Raw genomic sequence first — 25,981 nt, 5'->3', positions numbered from 1 at the left:
TTTGAGCCTCAGGCAGAATGCCGTAGGGGTGGGCGATATAGCCTTAAAATTATATCACAATATTTTATTTTCATTCAAATGCATCGCCACAGCGCTAGAAGTATTGAGCGCTGATGAGCCACGTGACTGTGTGCGCTGCCGGGAGATGAGAGCATGCTGCAACACGCTTTTCAACGCCTCTGGCTTTAACATTATCGCCAAAACTCAATTGTTTGAATTTCGCATTAAAACTTAATAATAATAAAAAAATCTATAGGCCTAGCTTTGTTTAATATCAAAAGCAGGTTTGGCAATTTGGCTTGAGATGAAGTTGGGCAGCGTGACTGAGAGCGTGACACAGAGCCTGAAAGCATGTGTGTTACACCACATGCGTGAGAGTTGGCAACCCTGTCAATAACAGCTTTAAGTTGTCAATGTTATGTCAGTTGTCAAGAGAGCTGACTTCTTGTAACCAAGCAGCTCCCTTTTCGGTACTAAATCCTCATCATCGGAGACATGCTGCTCTTCTCACTCAGACAGGTGTTATTGTGCACGCTAGGGAAAGTAAATGTGCCATACGTCATCGCGTCTCTATATCATTGATATCGTGATATCACACTTTATTTTTTTATCATGTAATTTTTTTTTACCGGTGTTACCGTGGACTGTATGATATGGCACACCCCTACCGCAGAGTGATTTTTTTACAGCTTGCCTGTGAGGTTCAGACGCCTGTTTCACAGAGCTCTCAGCACTGCGGCTTCCACTGCAGGCATCATATATTCACACACTCAGTGCTCACATCGTCCGTTACTTCCTGGAGACTCGCAGGAACCAGGCCAGTGGGCATCACTCAGCACAGTTTCATTTTTCTCCTTTACCCAGCCTGTCTGAGCTCTTTGTGCTAATGAGACAGACAGAGAACGAGTTACTCGGTTCAAACGTTACAGTGTGCCCTGCTCAGTGAACAGGCAGACTGACAGATGACTGCAGGCTTTACAGAGGTGGTGGCAGGAGGAGACGCTCCATACACCCTCACACTGGCCGAGATAGCCTTTTAACAAGACATCTTGATGTTTATGTACCCCCCATTTCTTTTTTTTTATTTAACCCGACCAAACAGCTGTTATTGTCCAAGGCGAGAAGTAAAATAAAGTTAAAAATAATCAAGGCATGTCAAGTCAATTACATTCCCATGAGACATAGAGGGAACTAGTTTATTGACACATGGTCTTTAGGAAGCTTAATGGCCAAATTAAAAACACATTAAGATTGTTGCGTGGTTCACAGTGTCACTTAATTTGATATCACGAGCCAAATTGTTGCAAATTCATCATGAATGTTCAATTTGCCACCCAACCATATTACAGAGCCATCAGTGCAGCAACTGTGGTTCAAGGTCAATTGAAAGCATTTAAAGTGTCCACACTCGTCCATTGCACACCCCCGAAAAGCTCTCCTGGGCCCCATTTAGTCTGTGCGTGTCATTTCTGTGGTGGGTTTGGAGGGAAGAAGGCTGCCGTGATGATGGACTTGACTCAATTATTCCATCATCCCTTATGGAAATCTTTCAAGCAGAAAGTCTAAACCCCCTCGTGAATCCAATTTAAATCTCATTCACTTTCCATATCCAGGTTGTATCGAGCTGTTATAGATTCCTATCAATCATAATGAAACTTGCTTTTTCTCATTTTCTTCTGATTATCTTCTGCTGATTTATTCCAGTGCTTGACTCAACTAGTCTTTGATTCTGATGATGTTAGGGTTGCACGAAACTACATATTTTCATTATTGTCTAGACGGATGGCTGAAGGGTTAGTTGACTTGTCAGCCTTAAAGAAGCTATATATACACTCACCTAAAGGATTATTAGGAACACCTGTTCAATTTCTCATTAATGCAATTATCTAATCAACCAATCACATGGCAGTTGCTTCAATGCATTTAGGGGTGTGGTCCTGGTGAAGACAATCTCCTGAACGCCAAACTGAATGTCAGAATGGGAAAGAAAGGTGATTTAAGCAATTTTGAGTGTGGCATGGTTGTTGGTGCCAGACCGGCCGGTCTGAGTATCTCACAATCTGCTCAGTTACTGGGATTTTCACGTACAACCATTTCTAGGATTTACAAAGAATGGTGTGAAAAAGTTCCATACGTTCCATATTCACAAATGTAGGGACTGTCTCTAAAGTTGCATATAACATTGGTAAGATATACACATTTATACTTGAATAGCATTTGAACGGAATGACGGTATCAAAACCAATTGTAATGTGTTCATCCATGTGTGAGCTATGATGCACACCTTTTACATAGTCCGTTCAAACTATTAAAGTAAGAAATGAGTACTATACAAATGTCATAACTTTAGAGGTCCTTAAATTTGTGAATACGTCCAGCGACTTTATGCCACAGTGGACTGGTAGGCTAATGCTCTGTGACGGCTCGTTGGGCTCTGTAATGTTGTTCGCAATTTGTCAACCAACTGCAAAATCGTGTTGTGGGAGTCTGTATAATATTTAAAGGGGGGGGGGGTGAAATGCTGTTACATGCATACTGAGCTTTTTACACTATTAAAGACTTGGATTCCCATCCTAAACATAGACAAAGTTTCAAAAACAAATGTTGGACGTTTGATGGAGTATTTCTGTGTCAAAAATACTCCTTCCGGTTTCTCACAAGTTTCGGAGAGTTTTTTTCGAGTATGAGTCGACTTGACATCGACAGAGCTGAAGGTCCTTGTATTGGCCGTACGGGCTCTTCTCCCGGTAGGGTGCGCGCGCGCGTGTGACTAGAGCGAGAGAGGAAATGCACGCCCATACACTCCCGCCGCGCTCTACTTTATTCCTATCTGTGACATCAAGCGACTTCAACGTTTCAGCACAGCAAGTCACTGCTGTCAGGACTTCACCAAATCAGCCGGTGAGTAAAACTGCTTCAAATGTCTCTGCTGTTGTCGCGTGAGTAAACATCAGTATACGACACGATTGCGTGCTTCGTCATTCAAATGCGCTAACGGACTCCATTGTTTGTATAACGTTACACTAGTCTGACGTGCAAAACCGTTTTGCTTGCTACTGCTAAGGTTTAGTCGCATACAATAGTCCCAAAAACCGAATCATGTCCTCATAAACTGCGAGTAAAGACACACAAATGTTGACAGGCCACTAAATACAGTACATACCACAGAGACGGACGTCCTGCTGCTGCTGTTTCTCCTGTTCAATTTATTTCAGCCTCCGAATGATTCTGGATCATATCTATTAGCTGAGCTCGATAGCGATGGGCTTCTACACGCTTGAGGACGTCATCGCTTTGCGCGCTCGTCATTCTTTAGCTCCGCCCACACGATACGCCTCCAGGCGCTCGGTTTTTTCCGGAAAGACTCTGTACAGCCCATATTTCTTTTATAAATATAATAAAACTAGAGACTTTTCAGAGATATTAAGGATGCAATACTACTCTATAGGTACTCAAGATTGACATGAGATTGACTGAAACTGAGTGTTTCACCCCCCGTTTAACGTTACAAGCATTTTATCAGGCCATCCTTAAAAATATTCTTGTTTGCCGTAACCCGACCGACCCTGTCAATTTAGGGCCGACTCAATTTTTTATTTTTTTTCCCTTTTAGTCCGACCGACTTGCCGGTTGTAAATGGGCTTTAAGACCGACCAATTTCTTTTTTTACTTTTCAAACAACTAATACAACAGTAATAAAATAATATGAATTATATTTTAGAGTATTATAAATGTATAAATTGCCTGGGCCATACAAACGAAGGCTACGTTCTTTCGTTTATAGAAAAACCCGTGACGTCATCTATGTTTACACTATGGTTAACGGATGTCACACTATGGCCTGTGCGTTCGTTTCGGCTCATACTCTCATTCACTGTAACGTTAGACTGTTAAAGCCCTGTCGGAGATTTCGCCGCATTGTGTGACAGGAGTCAGGACCATGGACACGTTACACACACCAGGCAAGTGCACTGCAGAGGGGAGGGCTTTAAGCCCCTGCCCTTTTTGAAAATGAATCAAAAGTGCCCCTCTCAACATTTATCATTACTATATTGTGGCGAATAAAACAACGTTTTATTATAACAACGTGTACAAAACGGTAACAAATGGCGGAAAAGCCGTTTATCTTGTCTCTGTCAGTCTGAAATGTCGTTGTCATAACGCGTTGCTATGGGTAGCGGGTGTTCTGCTCGACCCCAGCGCGTGGTGGGAGCGGCGGCACTAGTTGTAACTTGAAAAATAATGCTTTATGTATGGTTCTGTCGATGGATACACGTGCACTACAACAGCGATAATAAAAGAAAACATGGGCAAAACGGTCTATCTTTGTAAACTGTGTTCAATGCATGCGAGTGCTGCCGTATGACCAGTCATTTTCGCCATCATCACTCAGTATATTCGCCAGAAGACGCGAATGAGAACTGCAGTAAGAGAAGATCTGTCTCTGTGCGCAGCGCGCGCACGTCTCACAGCGCACAAATATTGAGTTCTTTCAAGTCTTGCGTTTGAACGGATAAACTCACACAAAAAGTATGTCAACATGTCGATCTTGATGAGTATCCATCAGACAGTCTGTATATGCCTTAAGAGAACTTTATACAGTTGAGAAAGACGATGCATATCTCTGTATTAGGTCTTAAAGGGGCAGTAGCCTTTACTGCTGTCTGTCAAACAAAAGATAAGGACTCACTCACTGCTCTTGATTGAATAGCTGGTTATAGCTACTTAATTAATTGAATTCATAAAAACAACTTTTTGCTTTTTAACTTCTTAATCCGCACCGGATCGTGGGCGGGGCGTCTGACGCAAGTGGGCGTGTCTCTACTTATAATTACTTTTGTTTTATACAAACTGTTCAATCAACTATCACAAACTATGCATCATTTAAAAGCTAAAACACTCAAGATTCATGTTCTGAACTCGTTTTTGCAATAAATACACCAGAGAGGAAAGGGTTAAATTAAATGCTAAAGCAGTGGCTATTTAAACATTAGCATAATGAACGCGGTACTCATCTTTCATCTCCTGACGTTCAGATCAGATCGGACGAATCCACGAAACAACAGCATACATGTCTGTGTAAGAGTCCACTCTTCAAAATGCATCCCACTTTTAATCCAAAACAACGAAAAAATAAGGGGAAAAAACTAAAAATCCTCCGTTGTTTGCATAAGCGTTTTGTGTTAAGAGTAATCAAGCATGTCCATTTTCAATGAAATAGCGATTGTAAGCCTTATTTTGACAATCTCCCCTGTACTGTGGACTGTTCCGGTTATATTAAACCCTCCCAGGTCTCTCTCCTTCAATCAAAAGCTGACTAGGACACATAAATAGAAAGGGAGCGCGTCACTGGGTGATACATCTGTCAGTCAAACTCGCCGGTCCTTTGTTGGATAAGCCAGTCAATGCCTAGCCAATGCATAGCCAGCATAGATTTGATTGATGGATGTAGTAACGAATCAAAAGACAATATTTTGCGTAGTTTCTGTAAGAGATGTCGTAAGAAGCATTGGTGAATACCTCATGCTTACTTAGCTGTTACTTACCGTCGTCTCCACAGTTTTCATTCATCGTATCCAGCGCCTGCCAGTGTAAGCACACATACTTACACACAACGCGCAGACTAAATAAGAGACTGTTTTTATCAACTAAATGAGTTTTTTTTACACTTGTAAATTCTGTAAATAGTTGTTTTAGTTATCAGGGACTGCAAATGCATTATAATTAGCAGTTTATTGCAGATTTATTTGAATAAAAACTACTCTTTACTATTACACAAATGTTCTAATATAATTGGACTTTATTGAAAGGACGCCCAGTCTTTTTTGACATAAAAGCTTACAGAAGCTACATTTTTGAGAGAATCGTCCTCAAATTTTAATCAAAGCATGATCAGACATTCAGTTTTATATTTAGGTTATTTTCAGGGCATAAAAATTAAAATCTAATATTTTTTTCCATAAGGGAATAATAAAAATAATAAAAACGTGAGTCACTTACATGCATATTTCCCCTTGTTTTAATCTGTCCCTATACTATTTGAGTTATTATGACTTTTGGGTAACATAATTTAAAGTGTCTAGTTTAAAATAAGACCACATTTATGGATATAGACCATAGGGTTTAAGAGCTGCAGACATTTTTATTTGGGGTATGTCATTTTTTTATTTATTTCTCAGCACAGGGCGAGGGTTAAGAGGTTAATATTCAAATGCACTAGTCTATATCACCAGATGCGTTGGTCTGGCAAGAAGTGCAAGCCACTTCAGAGACACAGATAGTTGCGTGTTCTGAGTTAACACAATCGAGCGTAAAAATAAGAAACATATCACGGGAAAATACTGAAACGGGAAGACAGCGGGAAAAGAGCTAAAATACCTGAGAAACCCGGAAAAAAAGGGAGGGTTGACAGCTTTGAGTCAATGACAGCTAGCTGGTGGTTGGACCCTTTTCTTAAAGAATGCACCTGAAATTTATGCAATAAACATGTTTTTGACAAATATTTCAATTTGTTTGTGGTCTATATAGCCTGCAATTAGCCTATGCGCCCGAAGGCACGGCTTGAAGACCCAGTCAGTGATGTCACGATATGCCAATTTGTTTAAATTCATACCTACGTAATCACCATCACCAAAAATTAACTTTTTTTTTTGTATTAAAATTTGAAAAAAAAATATATAGACCTACCTACCGACCCTTTTTTTAAAAAAATGTACTGTTACTGCAAACCAAAATATTTTTAAGGATGGCCTCATCAAAGCACAGCGCTAGCTGGATCTCCACCATCAAAACATCTCCACCATCAAAACATCGCTGCTCTTCATATTTTATAATTAATAAATGTAACGCTCTCTCGAAAAAGGATTTGTGTACTGTGATTTTTTTTTTTTTTTTTTTACCGCTGGATTTCTAAAAGGTTTGAAGTTAGGACACCAGTGGGGTTGTCCTAAAGTTAAGACAGCTTTTAGGATTTTTTGTCGAGTTAGAATGCTTCTGTAATACCCATTTCCTATCCATAGTTAAGATAGGATTTGTTGCCCAACCCTTTTTTTTTTATTATTCGTGAGGCTATCTGTTATGATGGATGAATTCACTTTTTGGTCTTTAAATCTAATCCTCTGTTACTGCCATTATAAAGTGTGGAAGAGCCAGGACATTTAATATATCTTTAATTGCATTCATCTGAAAGAACAAAGTACACCTAGGATGGATTGAGGGTGAGTAAATCATGGGGTAATTTTCATTTTTGATTAACACTTAGAGAAATGGACCCTAATCTAAGGTGATACCATTTGTTTTCCCTTGATGACTATCAAGCCGGTAAACAGTGTCAAATTTCACTTTATCTTCTGCTTCAGTGTTGTTTGCTAAAAATAATAATAATAATAATAATTCAATGAAATAAAGCTGAAATAAAATAAAACTTTAACCAAAACTTGAAATGTTGCCTTGGCAAACAATAAACTATGCCATATATGTATAACAAAATGAATAAAACCTACACTGCAATTAAAATAAAGTATAAAAAATATAAAGCTTATTTGACATCGATTTTTACCCAGATGCAACTGTTTATTAACAGATGTTTTTTGGAGCCTACATGTGAACAGGAAGGGAGTTTTCAGAACAGGAAGTGAGCTCTTTCTCTTCCTGCCACTAGAGGCTGAGGAAATCTTTCCACATTGTGCCCTTAGAGACGTGACAGCATTCCCAGAGCAAGCATCTGGGAAATTCCCAGTGTGACGCATCACAGATTTTCGCATATACTAAAACAATAATTGTGATTTTCGTTATTTCAGTTTTAGTGAATTGATAGGTCAGCATTGTAAATGTTCAAGTTCTTCGAAACTGTTTCAATAAGCCAGTGGTGTTCACGAATGTGCAGAGTTGGGTGTGTTTGAAGGGCTTGTGAGATAATGGCAACAGAGATTAATGTGTGTGTGCCAGAAAAACCAGGCTGCCGTCACCAAGAACGCATTTCTCTCTCCAGGGATGTACGTTTTAGAATAGCACTGACCTGCTTTGGTTCCTTTCTCTCTCTCAGAACGTGTCCGCTGTGATTTTTCAAGTTCAATGTGTGGGTGTGTGTCACTGTTTCAGGATTAGCTGACAACTTCCTATGGCCGTCGAATCCAAAACTCTCATTATGATACTGCAGTCTGCACAGTTATTCAATAAATATACCCTATGTAACTTATTTCATTCAAAATGTATATGCGCAAGTAGAGTACATCATTAATCTATCTTCTAAACTGTTTTTTGTCTTTTTTCTGAATCACTACAGTTCGCCTGTAGTAAGTGTTCATATTCAAACTATTTTAGGCCGAGCGGGACTGGCTACAATGTTCTTCCGCAACATTGCGTACAAATGCATGTAGGTTTGTTTATTAACTGCTAGAACACCAGATCTCTCTTTTTTTGTGTGTAACAATGTACTTCACTGTCACTTTTGATCAATTTAATGCATTTTGCTGAATAAAAATAATGTCTTGGAAAAAAACCTTTTGAATGGAAAAAAACCTTTTGAATGGTACAGTAATACGATGGTATTTTGATTAATTCCATTGTCATATTATATTGATAAGTATATGCTACACTAAGGTAATTCAATGAATACAATGGCACATGTCCAAAATATAGCATTGCCATGATTCTTAGAAATAATGTGGTATTATCACGATATGTCTAAAAAAAAAAAAAACGAGGCATTACCATGATATTGTCCAAAACAACATTACGGTGATATTACCATTTCAGGGCCAAGCAAAAAAATATATACATTATTTTTATTTTTTTTACTTGCTATGTGTGCTTATTAGTGTAAATTTCTAAGTAACCTACATCTCTCAATCTGCCGTCAGTCACACAAGCCAAAAGAGACAGATGTGTGTGTCTGTTGGAGTATGTCCACGTTCACTGGGCTACTGTACGGCAATGCTGCCTGCTACTCTACAGATGTTTGTGTGTGTGTCCTGCTAAAATGTGTACAACTGGTTGGATTGGCACTATTTAAAGAAAATGTGTGGCTGCGAGTGTATGTTCTTTGGCCGTGACATTTTTGGGCCATCGTGTCCTTATTTTGTTCTCCAAATTGCGGGAAAGAGAGGAAAAGGGTGGGACAGGAAAATATTTTTCTTACTTTATTTTTTCCATACGCTTCGTGTTCTCACTTTGCGTGGATACAAAAACTTCTCCCAAATAAAGCCTTAAACAAAATGTTCTATTTCATTTCAGGGTGATGTTCAGTTAGGCTCTTAAACATCAGCATTTTGGGCCCCTGATTCTGCAACGATGCGGGATTGATCTTGGACCAGTATCTGTTTCACCAATTATCCGTTACATAACATCTGTTATGTTGTGTTTCTCAAACAACAAGGTCTCATAACTCATGTGAGACGAACTGTTATGACGATTATTAGGACTCATTTCATGGCTTTCTGAAATGCTTGATTCTGATTTGTTAAATGTCTGTTTAGAATTACTGCTAAACTGGATATTCCACCGCAGTCAATGGCAACGTTTCGCTACTACTTTCACATCTCGTATCAGTCTGCAGTCTCTATCGTTTCATTTTTTTTATGAATCAATTCTCTATCATCAATTTTTTCATTGATTACCAGCTGGAATAAAAATTGTAGCTAAATATGTTAGCTAACAAGTCTATAGAAAAAGTCTATTGGGAGTGCAATAATATTATGACTTAATATTATATCCATATCCATCTCTCTATATCTATATGCAATACATAACATTTATATTTTATACAATTTAAACAAATATATAATGGGAGGAGCAGGAGGAGCGTTCATCATCAAATCACTCACAGTTCACATCCGTTCTGCCTGTTACATACATTTCATACAATTTTAGGTTACACTTTATTTTAAGGTGTTATTGTTGCAGTTTAATTATATATTTAAGTACTTAGTAATATTAATTAACTACATGCACTTACTGTAGGGTTAGGATTAGGGTTTGGTTGAGGGTTAGCTGCATCAATTACTGTGATAACCATATGTAACAAGGACACTGTAAAATGCAGTGTTACCTACTTTATTTATTTATTTATTTATTTATTTATTTTCTAAATAGCTATGTAATAAGTCGGATAATCTACTGCCAGGGGTCATTATTGCAAAATATGAAATGTACGTTTTGTGAATTTAACCATTTCTCATGGTAATGTTGTCTTTCTTTTTCTGTAGTGATGGCAGCTATTCGAAAGAAGCTGGTAATAGTGGGAGATGGAGCCTGTGGAAAGACCTGTTTGCTCATTGTGTTCAGTAAAGATCAGTTCCCAGAGGTCTACGTGCCCACAGTGTTCGAAAACTACATTGCTGACATAGAGGTGGACAGCAAACAGGTCAGTCGACCAAAAATAGTCTTGTATGCAGTTCTTCTTTCCTCGTTTTGTGGACTGAAGCACTGAGAATGTGGTGAGCGTATGCTTGTTTGAGAGGGGGAATTAAATGTTCCTGCAGCCTTTTAACACATGTTAGACTATCTTGATTTAGTGTAAAGAGAAATTCAGCAAGTTCAGAGGAAATTCATCTAAAAGTTCTGATTGAATAAGATTTCAGAAGTTAAACTGGTAGAGAACAGTGTTCCAGAACTTTTGATTTAAAAAAGTGCAGTTTGTCAGTTCATTCTATATCCTGTATGCCCCAGTACACACATTTCATCTCTGTCTCCTTGAATGTTTTGTATTTTCATTGAAGACTTCTAGTCCAGGGTGGACCGTAGTTATCTCTTTAAATAGCTTCAGGTTTACTAATGGTTCTTATATTTAGGACCACTGGCATTGACAATTAGGCCACTCAAAGTCCAATGACATACCTTCAGCTGACAAACAACACTGAAGCATCTGCAACTCTCTTCCTCTTTCAGGTGGAGTTGGCTCTATGGGACACAGCTGGTCAGGAAGACTATGATCGGTTGAGGCCATTGTCATATCCAGACACAGATGTTATTCTGATGTGTTTCTCTATAGACAGTCCAGATAGTTTAGGTACCTAACTACACACACACTATTGTTCAGAAATTTGGAGTCCGTAAGATCAGAAAGAATTAAAAAGTAAAGACAGCAAAGACATTTATGCCATGCTGTTCGTCTACTTACAAAAAAAATACAATTTTAGCTGAATGTGAGTAATTTAACATGTACATATTGCAATAAAGGTGCCCTAGAATGATTTTAAACAATATTTTAAATTGTTCTCTCATATCTACATAGACGGTATGTGGCTTATTTAAGGTCAGAAATTGTCCAGATACAGTTTTACAGGTCCATTTACAACCCTATAAACTGTCCCTAATGCTCTGTTTTTGCCTTATTTGGAATGGTCATGAATATAAATGCAGAGTTCTGCTCTGATTGGCTGTTTCACTGCACTGCTCAATGACAGCGAACACATCTATACAATCCGTCAATGGCAATGATTTGACAATGATAGCTTCTCGACTTTGAATCACGAAACTGAACTGGGTAGTATGTAAATGTTGTTTGTACAGTAATGTTACAGTTTGACAATAGAGTACTGATTTAATAGTCGATTTATTTAGCCAAACAAAGTCATGTAGAAGCCACTCAAAAAAGGTCAGTGTCATGTTTACTACTCACCCGCTGCAAAATAATCATAGTTCAGTTCTCCAAAAATGTATATTTTTTAACAAATTGACTAGAAGCCTTGTCAAATGACTCGTTTCAACTTAGAAGGTGACGTTAGCTACAAGGATCGAGTGAGCTATAGCAACTAAACAGTTGTAGTAAACGTAGTTAGCTTTTGAGTTGTGTTGATTATGAAATTTAGGCTAATTTAGATTTCAAGCCGTCAAAAGGGATTGACATGCGTATCTCCTGTTGTATTTTATAAGAACACTGGCAGAAAATATTAACCTTTGTCATTTGACAAACTGCTATGTGTGCTACTTGGAGTTTCTACTACATCTTGCATTGGATCTAGACAACAGGGGATATTAACAAAATGTTGTCTTACTAAGAAACTCTTAATTTAATCAGAAATGGGTTCGACATCAAGAAGTGGATAAAATGACTACTTACTGCTTGAAGGAATATGGTTGGAATCGGCCCTTTCTTCAGTTTTAGATGCTGAGCGAATCCAGCTTGATATTGTCCCAGGTTAGAAAAACTCTCTGTGGTGAAATGGGCCGAGCAAACAAACAACTTTGAATTAAATTATTGCGTTATCCGATTATAATAAACATCAACCAAGACTGTTGACATTTTTTTTTTTTATCTGTGGGAAGGCTATGGAAAGTCCTCACATCCCCTGCACAGCCTGGATCATAACATTTAATTCCATGATCAGTCATTTTCGCTATCCTCACGTGGTGCTTGTTTACCTGAAATCCCGACGGCTGCACCGATCCGCCTGACAGTGAACATGGGCTGGCATGCAAATGTTGGCCATACATATAAATGATTCCAGCGATTGCGTCACAGTTGGTGTTATGTTGAAAACCGCCTGGTTTTCTGTGGTGTTTTTCACAAACAAGATTTACATATGAAGCAGGAGGCAATGGTGTTTGAGACTCACAGTATGTGATGTCCATGTACTGAACTCTTGTTATTTAACTATGGCAAGGCTAATTGAATGTTTCATTCTAGGGCACCTTTTAAGGTGACATTAAAGATACTGTAACTTATTAAATACTCTAAATACACAAGATAATTTTACTGCAATTATTAGCATTTATAATATAATTTACTGTAATAAATTATTTCTAAAAAAACATCTTAACATTGACATCAGGTTTCGTAACTTCTGTTCTGGCCTCTTCCAGAGAATATTCCTGAGAAATGGACGCCAGAGGTAAAACATTTTTGTCCCAACGTTCCCATCATCCTCGTGGGCAATAAAAAGGACCTGCGAAATGATGAACACACGCGCAGGGAGCTGATCAAGATGAAACAGGTATGGCAGGTGTGCGTGCGTGCGTGTCTTTGTGCATGTGTAAAATGTGTGTTGCCATAGTAACTTGGAAGTAGAGGTTTGTAAGACACCACAGAGACCTTTTGTTGGCCTTTGCCTTAACAAACAGGACACTTCCTGTCTCTGACAGCCACAAAGGAAAATGAAAATGCAGCTGTTTCCTGTGGTGATAAAGCTGGGCCTCTGGGATTACATCATTCTGAAGGGTGTTTGTTAGAGTAAGGCAGAAACAGTAGTGAAACTGCTGAAACTTTCATGCTAGTTGTCATAGTACTTCTATATTTGCACATGTAGCATTTTTATGCGATTTGCTAATGAGAGATTTCAGTATACACAAATTGTAGGCTACGTTTACCCATAATGCTTTGTGTTGAAAAACTGTTGTGGGTGCCATTTAAGATAGCTAAGAAACATTTTCATTGGTGTCTAGGAATGCTCACTGAGCTCAAACCCTGATTTTATCTTTACAGGAATGTGGCAGATTGTAAGTCATGTGACATTCAGAGTACTACAGTATCAGTACGAAATGTCTATTGTAGTTTGTTGTTTATTGTAGAGTTACAAACGCGTTACATTTTCATATAAATCTAGCTACATGAATTGGGTCTGTCTCCATATGAGTCAGTGCCTAAATAAATATAAACCAAATATAAGAGGGCAGCTGTAATGGAGGTTTACCTTTTATGAAAATGGTGCTGAATAGACATTTAACAATGGTGTAATGAGAAAAAGTGCTGGAGAGGATTGTTAAAGCTGTCTACCAGAACGTTTATGCACTGATCTGAGGGATTGATGAGGCAAATATTTTTATTGCACATTTTCCAGTCAAGCTGTAATGTTGTCAAATTATATCAAAATTGAGAAAATATTGTTTTTATTGTGCATATTAAGGCTACCTGCATTGCTAGCCATGAAATCAGCTTTAGCAAGACAAATGATTCAGCCATTTATTCCAAAAATGTTCAAATTATCGCTAATAATTATGCTAGTTAACAAAAATCATCATTTGAGATGTGGAAATGTTCATGACTTTCAGAAACAATTAGGATGAATTCTCCTGTGATACACTACAATTCAAAAGTCTCTTAAGCTCTTAAAGGCTGCATTTATTTGATCAAAAGAAAAAATAACATTGTAAAATATCATTACAGTTGAAAATAACTAAAGTAACTATTTTAATATATTTAAAAATGTAATGTATTCCTGTGATGGCTGGAATGTCAGCATCATTCCTCCAGTCTTCAGTGTCACATGATCCTTCAGAAATCATTCTATGCTGATTTGGTGCTCGAAAACATTTCTTATCAGTGCTGAAAACAGTTGGGCTTTATTATCTTTATTTAAAATAGATAAGTATTTATCTAAAATAGATAAATAAGAATTCAATTATAAATATTTTGTAACATTATAAATGTCTTTACTGATCTTTTGAACTCGAGTACACTAGTAGACATTATTAGTGTACGAATGAAACTATTGAGAGGGTGAAAAAGAAAGTGAAAAAATATTTTGAAACACATTTTTTAAAAGAATGCTGCCTCTCATCATATATGTGTGTTTTAGGAACCTGTAAAACCAGAGGAGGGCCGTGACATGGCTAACAGGATCAGTGCTTTTGGATATTTGGAGTGTTCTGCGAAAACTAAGGATGGCGTGCGGGAGGTGTTTGAGATGGCCACCAGGGCGGCGCTGCAGGTGCGCAAGCGCAAGAAGAGAAGCGGCTGCCTATTGTTATGAGCCAGCCACACACACACACACACCCTCTAAGTTCCTTTCAGCAACTGACCCCAGGAAAATCCTACAGTACCTACCGCTCCCTGCATTTCTCGCAATCCAGGGGTGGATGACAAAAATATTTATAAAGAAACCGAAGTGTGTCAATACCCAGTACCTCTCCATCTTTCTCTTTCTTTTCTTTCCACTAGCATACTTTCCTTCCTTCCTTCCTTCTCTGGAAGAAAGACTGACAGATTAATTTTGTATTTGTACATAAATCTTCTCTGTATCTTTCGGTTCTGGTTTACAGTTATTCTATGCCTCTGTATATGATGCTCAGTGATTTAAGTTTGGGGGGGAAAGCAAAAATACATTTATCATTCATTTAAACTGCCAGCCTGTACTCTGTCTGTTTTTTTGACTGCTGACCTTTTGGACTGTTTAACTGCCAACTTTTTGTCCAATGGGATTGACCTTAGTTAGGATAGATGGCATGTTTATTTCACAGGAATGAAAATTGCGCTGGGAGGAATGCAGACATCCCAGTCCCACCTCTCCCAGATATTGATAGCCATCTCACACGAAAGCTTTGTTACAGGGTGGGATGGCTTAATAGATGTACAGTCTGGTCATTTGGGTTTACTGGTATACATGTTTGTGTTGATTGCTTGGAAAGTAACAAAATATTTGAACAAAAACGCTCCCGTATATAATGTTTTAAGTTTAAACCAAGTTAATGGTTTAGCAGGCTGAAATTGAATTATCGCTAAGTGCTAAATAAATGAGCTGGTCGGGTCTGAATAATGTCGGATAGAGATAGATTCATATTATTTTTGGCGGTGACTGTGTGCGTTACAATTTCAGAATTGTCAAACTCAAAGACAACTCATCAACTCCAGAGATGCCTGCTCTGAAGAAGGTCAGTGGTTTCATTAGATAAGTGTACCAATTAAGGTTTTGGTAAGGTGCGGTCATATTTAATGTTAGGAGAATCCAGTCATTTCAATAGGAATCCAGAGTTTCGCATGAGGGTGAAAGATTTCTTTATGCAGATTCCACAACAGGCCTACAAGTTGGTCATGCGAATTTGTAACGTTGACTAACAGAAAGCTGTCTGTTTTGTGACTTCACTATTATATTTTGCCCACAAAATATCAACAAAAGTTATGAACTCAGAATAAACAATTGTGAGGGGGGAAAATAAGCAGAGGTGGACAAAGTACACAACTCTATTACTTGAGTAAAAGTACTACTGGTCAAATATTACTCCATTACAAGTGAAAGTTGTAAAAATAGATTTTTACTCAAGTAAATGTACAGAAGTATTTGTTTTCAAAAGTACTTAAGTATCAAGGTAAATGTCCTTTTTTATGCCAATGCATTATTTTATTATTGTTGTATAAATGCACACTGTCATCATGGTTTAAGTCATTCAGTGATGCTCCATCTGACATACTAGCATATGACTAACTTAAACTCATTTAAATACTTAAGTATTAAATAGTATTAAATTAAGTATTAAATACTTAATACTTTTAATACTTAATATAAGTTACAAAGCTCTTTACAAAGCTGCTGTCGCTTTAAGGCCGAATGCACGGATCCAATACACTGATACACATCTGATATTCTCCTAACTTTACTCTTCTCTTTCTCCCAGACGTTTATAGTTTAATATTTTATCAGACATACACCAAGTGTATGCCAACTACACTAATCTTGATTTTTTTTTGTTTTTTTTAAACTGAACCATACTTTCAAAGTATAGCTATGGGTGCACACACTTGTGCCTAAGAACCTAAGTATATGACTATGAGTGATTCCTGACAGACTGTCTGCAACAACAACAACAAAACACCTTTTAAAGAAGGAAAATATCCACCGACTTTCAGAGCTGCTGCAGAAATGACTTTCGACCTAAATAGAAATGTAGTGGAGTAAAAAGTATGATATTTTTCTTTCAAATGTAGTGAAGTAAAAGTCATAAGTTTCCAGAAAAAAATAATACTCCAGTGAAGTACAGATACTCATAAAGTGTACTTAAGTACGGTACTCAAGTAAATGTACTTAGTTACTGTCCACCTCTGAAAATAAGTATCGTGACCTAAAGTATCAACTCTTGAGGGGAAAAAAAGTCAGGATTGTGATATATATATATATATATATATATATATATATATATATATATATATATATATATATATATATATATATATATATATATATATATTTATATATTTTTACTTAAAATTGTAAGTCAGAACTGCGAGATTTAACACCCACCGTCCCGCAGAACGCTCTTTTTATTTATCGCCTTTTTTTCATATTTTAGTAGCCTAATCATCATAAATTAGGTATCATTCGAAAGCTTATGAACTCTTTTAAATTAATTTTTCTAAATTATTTTGGCTCCTGGCACTGTCAGGTTTCACATTAAAGTTATTTTAACTTTTTAATCAAAACCTTTTCTAAGTTTGACAACACATCGCCAGAAAGGTCTCACGGTTCCATATTTTGTGATATTTATCAGTGATATTTGGGCAGAAATGTATTAATTTGTTTAATGCACAAAAAAGGGCATTTGCATTTGTTTAATGCACAGGGCAATGCACACACAAAAATCAATAGAACGTGGGTGACACCTGGTGGCTATTTTAGGAACTTCAAATACAATTTAAGTATAAAAAAAATATTTTGTCATGTATATAAAATAAAATTAAAATTAGGTCTATATTCCAAAGGCAGTCTTGAAGTTAATCACATCAATTCTCAAGAAAGGGGGTTACCATTATGGGGTTTGTAATTTTGAGGGGGAAAAAGAAGTGTAAATGCTATTGCAAAAGAATTAGATAAGTCGCAATTAACTTTATATTTTTATTCTGTGGTGGAAACAAGCTCCCATAGCTGGCAACACAAATATCTATGGGTTAATTGGAGGTAGAGGTGGCTGAGTTACTAAAATCTATTTCTGTATCCTTGAACACAAAAAGGACCCCGCGGAAATGTCCCTGTAGCCTAATTGGACCAGCATATTACTTTAAAATGAGAGGAAAGGAGGGCCCTGATTGGTTTAAAATTGGTGTACGCAGTTTGTTATTTTTGATGCAGTCAGAAAATATGTTTACTTGACAGATAGCACTAGATCAGGTGTGCTGATGTTGCAGACCTGACGGACATAGGCGCTACAAAATGCAATGATGAGGATAGGATTGCTTGTGAGCCAGAAGGTATTTGGTTTAACAGCACATAATATGAGGATAATGGCTCAAAAACCCCTGGAATTTGCAGCAATCTCCGCAGTACATCCAGTAGCCACAAGGGAGAGACACACACACACACACACACTGTAAAACCACTCAACAGAGGGGATGTTTTTGTTTAAAATTCATTTATAGACTTCATTTGAAAATATATTAACATGTCTGTGGTTTAACAATAATAAGCAAAGCTGGAATACAAAGGATCTATTAATAACAGGACTGATAATGTTCAGATGTTAAAAAAAAAAACATTTTAAGTCACATTTTGTGCAGAGTGAAAGGAAAAAAAATGTTTGGTTTAATTATCTTATTCACAATCATGAAAAAAATGAATTATAAAGTCACTTTAAAAGCAAAAATGTGTTCATATTTTCAAGGAAGTTTAAAATGTTTTGTTGTCTCAATTATATTCGATTAAAATTGTCGAATATATCATTTTCATTAAAATTGACACCAGGTTCGAACTGTATAATATTTTGGCTAAAATGTGTATCACACAGTCCGACTTAAAATGGTTGATGTTGCACAGTGTTAATGTAGGAATTAAAAAAGTCACTTCATCATATAAAAAAAAACTGGGTTTATAAATAAGCCCATGTGCTCTTTTTTTCCAAGGTAGATTAAAGTACAGTAACAATCATAGTTTTTTTACAGTAACAATCATAGTTTTCACCCAGCTTTAATGGGAAGATTCAGGATGTCATACTAGCTTCAAAAGAAGGAGTAGAATGGGTGTGGTCAGTGAAGACTGGCTGTTTAGTAATCATGTCTCCACTCAGGGTGCAGATGTTGTTGGACCGCACTCTCATCAGTTTCCACTAGGGGGTGAAAGAACACAACAGTTTTCTCATCATGCCTTCGAGAAACCATCATTATTCAGGCTATATTATATTATTATATAATATTTGAATTACTATTGTACTATTACTATATCATACTTACTTTTACTAAACTATAAATCATCATAGGCTGCGGTTTACTTATCAAATTGAGCAGAAGCTAATTATCTAGAACAATATATAATTTTTAATTATGAAAACGGGAAACCTGGAATTATAATCAGGTGCATATGTTTTTGTTTGATGACAACCGGTTTTGAAAAAATGGAGGAAACAGAACAGTATTCTGTTTGCAATGTGAATGTAAACAAATAGAGCATTTGCATCAAGGCAAACCCTTGAAATCTGACACAGTGTAATCTTTTTGGCAGAACATCAACTGACATTCATTACTGCTCCATCAATTTCCTCAGGTATTTTGAGGGCATTCAATTAAATCAAGTTTCATCCCAGTGAAAGATTACTTCTGAAATCTACAGTAACCAATAAAACTGGCATGAAAAACAGGTTTAAGTCAAACAATGTGTTGGTTTGACTTAAGTTTGTGATTAAAGCCTGTCTCACCGCTCTCGTCGTCAAAGTTAAGAGCAAGCAGACGCTTTTCGACCTCCTCTATGCCCTCTACACTGGTAAAGGGAAGCCCGGTGTAACCTCCCTGCTCGGAGCAGAAGTCAATAAACCTATGAAAATACACAATACACATCATTTAGTCAGTTCCTCATCAGGGTTTGCAATTCATCCGTGTGTAAGTTGGAAGTGTACAATATATACCGGCCCCATATTTCATCAGTCTGCAAAATGAAGGGGTTTCCCACCATGATGAACAGGGATTTTGCTCTCGTCACCGCCACATTGAATCTCTACAGAAAAAGACATGAAATTAACACAAGACTAAATACAAACCCAACAGAACAAGAGGATCAAGTCAGTTAGAATACCAAGAGTTCACTCAAAGCAAGGAGAGTCTGCTTTTAGTTATTATGCCAGCTTATTCAAATCCGGACTCAAAACACATCTGTTCAGCTGTGCATTTACTGAATGAGCACTGAGCCACTGTACGTCCGACTGATTACACCTTATCTTATCTCTTTATTCTTTTTATAATTGTTTTAGTTTACCCTTGTTCTTATCTTTGGTTATTGTTATTTTATATGTTAATTTGAGTTACATTTTTATTATTATTATTATTATTATCTTTACAACTGTTTTAACTCTGCTTGTTTTTAATTTTTCATTTGTCCACATGTATTCTTTTTTCTCATGCATATGTTACCACTATTTTAATTCATTTCTATGTAAAGCACTTTGAATTTCCATTGGGTGTGAAATGTGCTCTACAAATAAACTTGCCTTGCCTTGGTGTCAAGTTTGGGGTTTAGGGGAACCAATGCTCACCGCTATGAAGGGAAGGAAGTTGCGCAAGACAGTACACAGAAAGATCAGATTAATATCACAGGCCTGAAGTATAACCAGACTAAACTTTTGTTGGCGTTTGTCATGTTAATCATCTCTCTCTCTCTCTCTCTCTCTCTCTCTCTCTCTCTCTCTCTCTCTCTCTCTCTCTCTCTCTCTCTCTCTCCTCTCTCTCTCTCTCTCTCTCTCTCTCTCTCTCTCTCTCTCTCTCTCTCTCTCTCTCTCTCTCTCTCTCTCTCTCTCTCTCTCTCTCTCTCCTCTCTCTCTCTCTCTCTCTCTCTCTCTCTCTCTCTCTCTCTCTCTCTCTCTCTCTCCTGGTTTTCGACTAGCAACAACACATAGTTTAATATTATTGCTTATAAAAACGTCTGGCCATATAGAATTCACAATATAACGTGTATGTAGCGATAATAAATAGTTTGTGTATTTTCTTCATTGCTCCAGTACCGACAGCAGAACCGATAGCGTCAGAGCTTATGGATACTGCGTTTTTTTTATAATTTAGCACCGGGGCTCATTTAATACCGGGTTTTGGTACCCTAACCCATCCCTAGTCATCAGTGTCACATGATTTTTCATAAAATCATTCTAATATGATGATTTGCTGCTAGGCTATATAAATATTTCTAATTAATATCAGCTGAAAACATTTGTTACGCTTAATAGTTTTGTGAAAACTGTAATCCTGGAATCTCTGTGTCACAAATCAGGCCTCTGGGGCTCCTTCTGATCGCCACCAGAGGGCTCCCTTACCTCAATATTTATCCCCATTCCGGACTTCATTCCCCATAATCCTTTGCCCTGACTCATCAGCAATCATTGTTTACACCTGTGTGCCATTAGCCTCATCACCGCAGTCTATATAAACCTTGTTCACTCTGCTATTCACTGCGAAGTCTTGTAAAGTGTAATCACTACAATTCTGAGCGTTCTGTCTTGGTTTCATGTCTCTTGGTTTTCGATCACCGCCTGTTTCTGGACTGCTCTTTTGCCTACGTTCCCTGCCTTGTTGTGTTGTGTTGTGTTTGCTTGTTTGTTTGGACTGCCTACACGGATTGTGATTCTGCCTGAACTCTGGACTTTGATTTTGAACTGCTGTCTAAATAAAATTGCATTTGGATCCCCACTCTGTTGACTCATCGTTACACTCTGACTAATAGAAAGTACAAAAGAACAGCATTTATTTGAAATAGCTGTTTTTTTTGTAACAATGTAAAAGTCTTCAGAAAAAGTAAAGTGATGTGAAGTTTAATTATGGTAACCCATACACGGAATTAGTCCTCTGCATTTAAAGGAGCACTCCATTGTTTTTGACAATAGGCTCATTTTCCAACTCCCCTAGAGTTAAACAGATCTCCGGGTCTGGTGTTAGCACTTTAAGTATAATTTTTAGCTTTTTAATAACTTTTTTAATAACTTTTAGCGTTTTTGTGATTTTTTCCCTATTTCCTAAACTTGAAACTTCTGTAGATACATAGTGTTCTAAGACCTGCGGAAAATGAAAAGTTGCAATTTTCTAGACCGATATGGCTAGGGACTACACCCTTATTCCTGCGTAATAATCAAGTAACTTTTCTGACGTATCATGGGTGCAGCGGCGCAATGATATTACGCAGCGACTGAAAATAGTCCCTAGCGTGCTCTCTGTGCAAGCAGGTTGTCATTTTGGTTATGTTGATGGTCCGAAAGTTAGCCTATTTTCAGGCACTGCGTAATATCATTGCACCGCTGCACCCATGGAATGGCAGTAACGTTCCTTTATTGAGATGCTAACGGTCTAATCAGATTCAATGATCTATGCTAAGCTATGCTAAAAGTGCTACTGCCAGACCCGGAGATTGGCTGAATGGATTCGAAAATGATAAAACGCATATGTTTAACTCTAGGGGAGTTGGAAAAGGAGCCTATTTTCAAAAATAGTGGTGTATTCGTTTAACCCAACCAAGGAACAGTGAGTAGTGAACATTGCAAACAGTATATACACAAACCTGGAGTAGTGGGCAGCCATGGGCAGCAAGGGAGTGATTGGGGGTTAGGAGCCTTGCTCAAGGGCACCTCAGTCGGTATTGAGAACTGAACCCACAACCTTCGGGTTACCACACACACAGGGCCACAACTGCCCTTCTGCCCAAGCCTTATTGCAATATTAAAATTTAAAAGTACATTTATGTTGTGTTCTTTTGTAAGTTGTGTTTAGATACTACCTTCTCATTCTTGAGAAACCCGATGCTGAATGTTTCATCCAAAGTGATGTGTTCTTTGCTGCTACGAACAGCCGACACCATGATCACTTTCCTCTCTTGGCCCTGAAACTCCTCCACGGATCCCACCTACAAAACACACAATCGTTTTGTGTTGACGTGTCCTAATATAAGATAAAAAGCCATACCAGAGTGTTTACTAACTTTCAGGTCATCAATGCACATGCACTTTGCGAGGTCCTCGTCTGATTTGATGGCCCGTCTGATCTTCTCCACCTAAGAATATAATCCCAAGAGAAATTAGTGAAGGTACAGACCAGCAGAGATTCAAGAGAAGTGTCATGATCATTTAAACGATAGGGGTGTCCAAAAGCAGGCTCCACCTGTTTCCTGTAGGGGGCGATAATGCCAATCTCTCTGGGGGAGATTCTAGAGATTCCTTTCTTGGCCTGTGTCAGGAGCAGCTTCTTCAGGTAATCTATGATGATATCGATTTCAAAGGTGTTAAAGAATGAGGGGCTGTTCGACTCTCTTTCATCCTTCCCAGGAACTCCATGGAAAATCACAGGAAATCCCTGGAGGGTTAAAATAGACACATCTGGGTAATCTCCAGGAAACAGATTTAACCATAGTGCCATAGTGTTTAATATGTCTCATACTCTTTTAGGCAGGTACTCCCAAGTGCAGTACTGGTTAGAGCTGATCTCATTTGCACATGCCCTCAACTCTCCATCATAGAACAACTCATTAGGAACCTTCAGAATGGATGGATGAGACCTGAAGAAAGAGAAAGATAATAAAATAGGTGCACAATATGGCATCTATAACTGATAGAGATGCACAATATAAAAATGTTCAGGCTGATTTTTTTAATTAAAATTCTTTAGTAGCCTACTTATGTAATTACATACCATAGGCCTAACTACACTATTTTGTCTAAATAAATGAGTTATGTAATATTTTGTGTATTTATTTATTTATTATTGGTCTTGACATCTAGTAGGTGTCCCGGTAGGGCTGTAACTAAGCGCACAAAGGAAATACTGAAAATAGCCTTTAATTGTAGTAGACATTTGCCGATTTCGGCAATGCGATATATCACGGTATTAATGAATATGCATTGTCTTGTTATCGTGGGCACTTTAAAATAAATAATAATGTATTAACAATCATTCATTTTTTTATAATGCACTTAAGAATACTTTGCCCATCAACCCAATGAAATGCTCAACACCGCTGTATTCTGCGTCAAAGGGACACGAGTCGGCTGAACGAGTGAAGGAGATGCCGAATGAAGTGCACGTTCAATGACAACAGAGGGCGCTGATGGAACTGCAGAATGCAGCGCTTACCCCGGAAACCCCGCAAACAAAAGCAAACGTGCTAGGGAGGGACGTTTTTAAAATGCTCCAAAGAGCCATTCATTTTAGAGCCCTGCACGGGCCTCAAATCTAGGCCCTAGCCCGGCCCGTGTCCGACAGCTTATCAAAATTCTCGGCCCGAGTCCGACTGGAGCCCGTTTTTTTTTTTTTTTTTTTTTACATTGTTGCAGCCATTAAAATAGTTCTGTTTTGTTTTTAATGTCAAAGTAGTTATTTTTCGTTTCGTTCCTTTATTAAGTTAATTTAGAAAAATGTTTAGAGCATTTTTTTGTTTGTTAAATTAAAGTTTTAATTTTTTTAAGTGACGACCAAAAGCGGCCAGCGGCCGACAGTGAGTTAACCGCATATTTAATTAATTTAGTCTCTCAAATCAACTCTTGACTTGTCTTGCCTATAATAAAATCCATAAAACACTTCAAGCATCACAATGTTAGTTAATTTCGCCAACTATTACCACCAGTAGCCTAAAAGGCATTTTTGACGAACTGAGGCAGGCTGATTCTGCTCACGGCTCTCGCAAACGGAGCTAAACAAATAAAATAAAAAAGCACATGCAGGTTGTCTTATAGCCTACCTTACACCTACGCAAATGAATATAAATCCCATCTTCAATTCCCGGGGTATATGCTCATTTAACGGAGTTTACAGCAACGGAAGCAAAAGATTAAGGTGCATTTTATTCAGCAGCTTATTTTAGATTCAAATACCACATAAGAGAGCGCGACGCACTGGTAAGATAATGATCTCATTCATCTCATTCATTTTTATTGAAGATGATGGTGTTTTTGACTATCTTAGACTTATTTTAAGTTTCATTTACGGCCATTTGCGTTGGCTTGCATTAGTCATTTGCGGCGATGCGTGTTGCAGCACCATCATATCTATCTGACTACAACATATAGCCCATAACACATTGTGACACATAATGACATTTTCATGTTTGAAAGTCTGTAGGTTAACATAAATGCAGATAGGCCTAATTGTAATAATAAAAAACAACATAGCCTAATTATCGATTTTGAAATATTAAACCAGTCAATACAGAACTAATTATTCTTTTGCCGTCAATACCATGGATATGGCATGGGCCGGCTACTGCCGAAGTTGTCTTTGCTGTATCAATAGGCAATATATTTATATTTAACATGAAGTATAGGGCTTCCCTGTACATTAATAGCACCAGACGCCCCGCGGATGACACGCAACAGAAACGCCACGCTCACACCACGCTTGCAGTGTGTCTCCGCGCTGAAGAAACGCAAGCTGCTGCTGCTGGCGCGGACTCTGAACCTGTGCTCTGAACACTGTGCGAGCCATCTTAACAGTTGCGTTAGCTATTATGGTCTCCTGTTGTTTCCACCAGCGCAGAACTCATTGTTCCTTTTAATTGATAAAATAAATATAAAACGAAGGAGAAGCCTATAAAAAGGCCCGAAGCCCGGCCCGCGTTTTAGGTATGACGTGAAAATTGGCCCGAAGCCCGGCCCGAGGGGCGTAAAAAAGTCGGGGCCCGTCGGGCTCGGGCATAAATGCAGGGCTTTAATTCATTTTTGTACTCTCTATGTTGTTCATCACAGCACCAAATACTTTACACTTAAAGACTTAATAGGCTATTTATTTTCAAACTTAAACATTTTTTATATTTGAATCTGGACTACAACATGCCCTAATAATTAGAACTGTTCTGATTATTTGTTATTGTTCAGTAAAACTTTGAGACATAGCCTACTGCTTCATTAGTTAACATGTTAATTAATTTTTACCAAACTGACAATGAAAAATACTTATAAAGAATTAATTATTCTAAGTAGGCTAATGTTAATTTCTTACACTGTAAAAAAATTGTGGTGGTTTTTGTTGGTTTAACTTAAAAAAGTAAGTAACCTGGTTGCCTTAAAATTTTGAGTTTATTGAAATTAAAAATTTGAGTTGATACAATGAAGGAAATTAGTTTAATAAATAGAAACTCAAAATATTGTTGTATCTGAACCACATAAAAAATGTGATAAATCATAAAAATAGCACAATTTGGCATGTTTCACTGCGTCATCAGAAATAACACACACATAATTACCCAATATGCTTACAAAATCTTTTAATAATCTTTTAATAAATGTTGTCGAATCTCAAAAAATGTTCATTGTATTAACTCAAAATTTTTTATTTCAATGAACTCAAAATTTTAAAGCAACCAGGTAACTTTTTTTCTAAATATTT

At 37.5% G+C, this 25,981-nt stretch overlaps 2 protein-coding genes across 2 annotated transcripts in view; one reads left to right on the top strand and one right to left on the bottom strand.

Annotated features, from left to right (window-relative positions):
* The window catches only part of rhocb (ras homolog family member Cb), a 38,327-nt gene extending 23,262 nt beyond the window's left edge, over window positions 1–15,065 (top strand). The window contains exons 2-5 of the mRNA XM_067413650.1: window positions 10,206–10,363; window positions 10,888–11,008; window positions 12,805–12,935; window positions 14,517–15,065. Of these exons, the coding sequence (XP_067269751.1) occupies window positions 10,208–10,363; window positions 10,888–11,008; window positions 12,805–12,935; window positions 14,517–14,690 (582 nt within the window). The 5' untranslated portion in view covers window positions 10,206–10,207 and the 3' untranslated portion in view covers window positions 14,691–15,065. The remainder of the gene's footprint in view (window positions 1–10,205; window positions 10,364–10,887; window positions 11,009–12,804; window positions 12,936–14,516) is intronic.
* A 3,533-nt stretch (window positions 15,066–18,598) lies between these two features.
* mov10b.2 (Mov10 RNA helicase b, tandem duplicate 2) overlaps window positions 18,599–25,981 on the bottom strand; it is a 28,937-nt gene continuing 21,554 nt past the window's right edge. The window contains exons 16-22 of the mRNA XM_067413648.1: window positions 23,042–23,159; window positions 22,766–22,957; window positions 22,587–22,658; window positions 22,386–22,511; window positions 19,540–19,628; window positions 19,333–19,448; window positions 18,599–18,747 (exon numbers count right to left, since the gene is read on the bottom strand). Coding sequence (XP_067269749.1) covers window positions 18,686–18,747; window positions 19,333–19,448; window positions 19,540–19,628; window positions 22,386–22,511; window positions 22,587–22,658; window positions 22,766–22,957; window positions 23,042–23,159 — 775 coding nt within the window. The 3' untranslated portion in view covers window positions 18,599–18,685. The remainder of the gene's footprint in view (window positions 18,748–19,332; window positions 19,449–19,539; window positions 19,629–22,385; window positions 22,512–22,586; window positions 22,659–22,765; window positions 22,958–23,041; window positions 23,160–25,981) is intronic.

This window comes from Pseudorasbora parva, chromosome 13, assembly GCF_024679245.1.
Source record: "Pseudorasbora parva isolate DD20220531a chromosome 13, ASM2467924v1, whole genome shotgun sequence".
NCBI classification, from domain to species: domain Eukaryota; kingdom Metazoa; phylum Chordata; class Actinopteri; order Cypriniformes; family Gobionidae; genus Pseudorasbora; species Pseudorasbora parva.
Note: the sequence above shows the minus strand (reverse complement) of the source record. Positions and strands in the feature narration are given on the sequence as shown.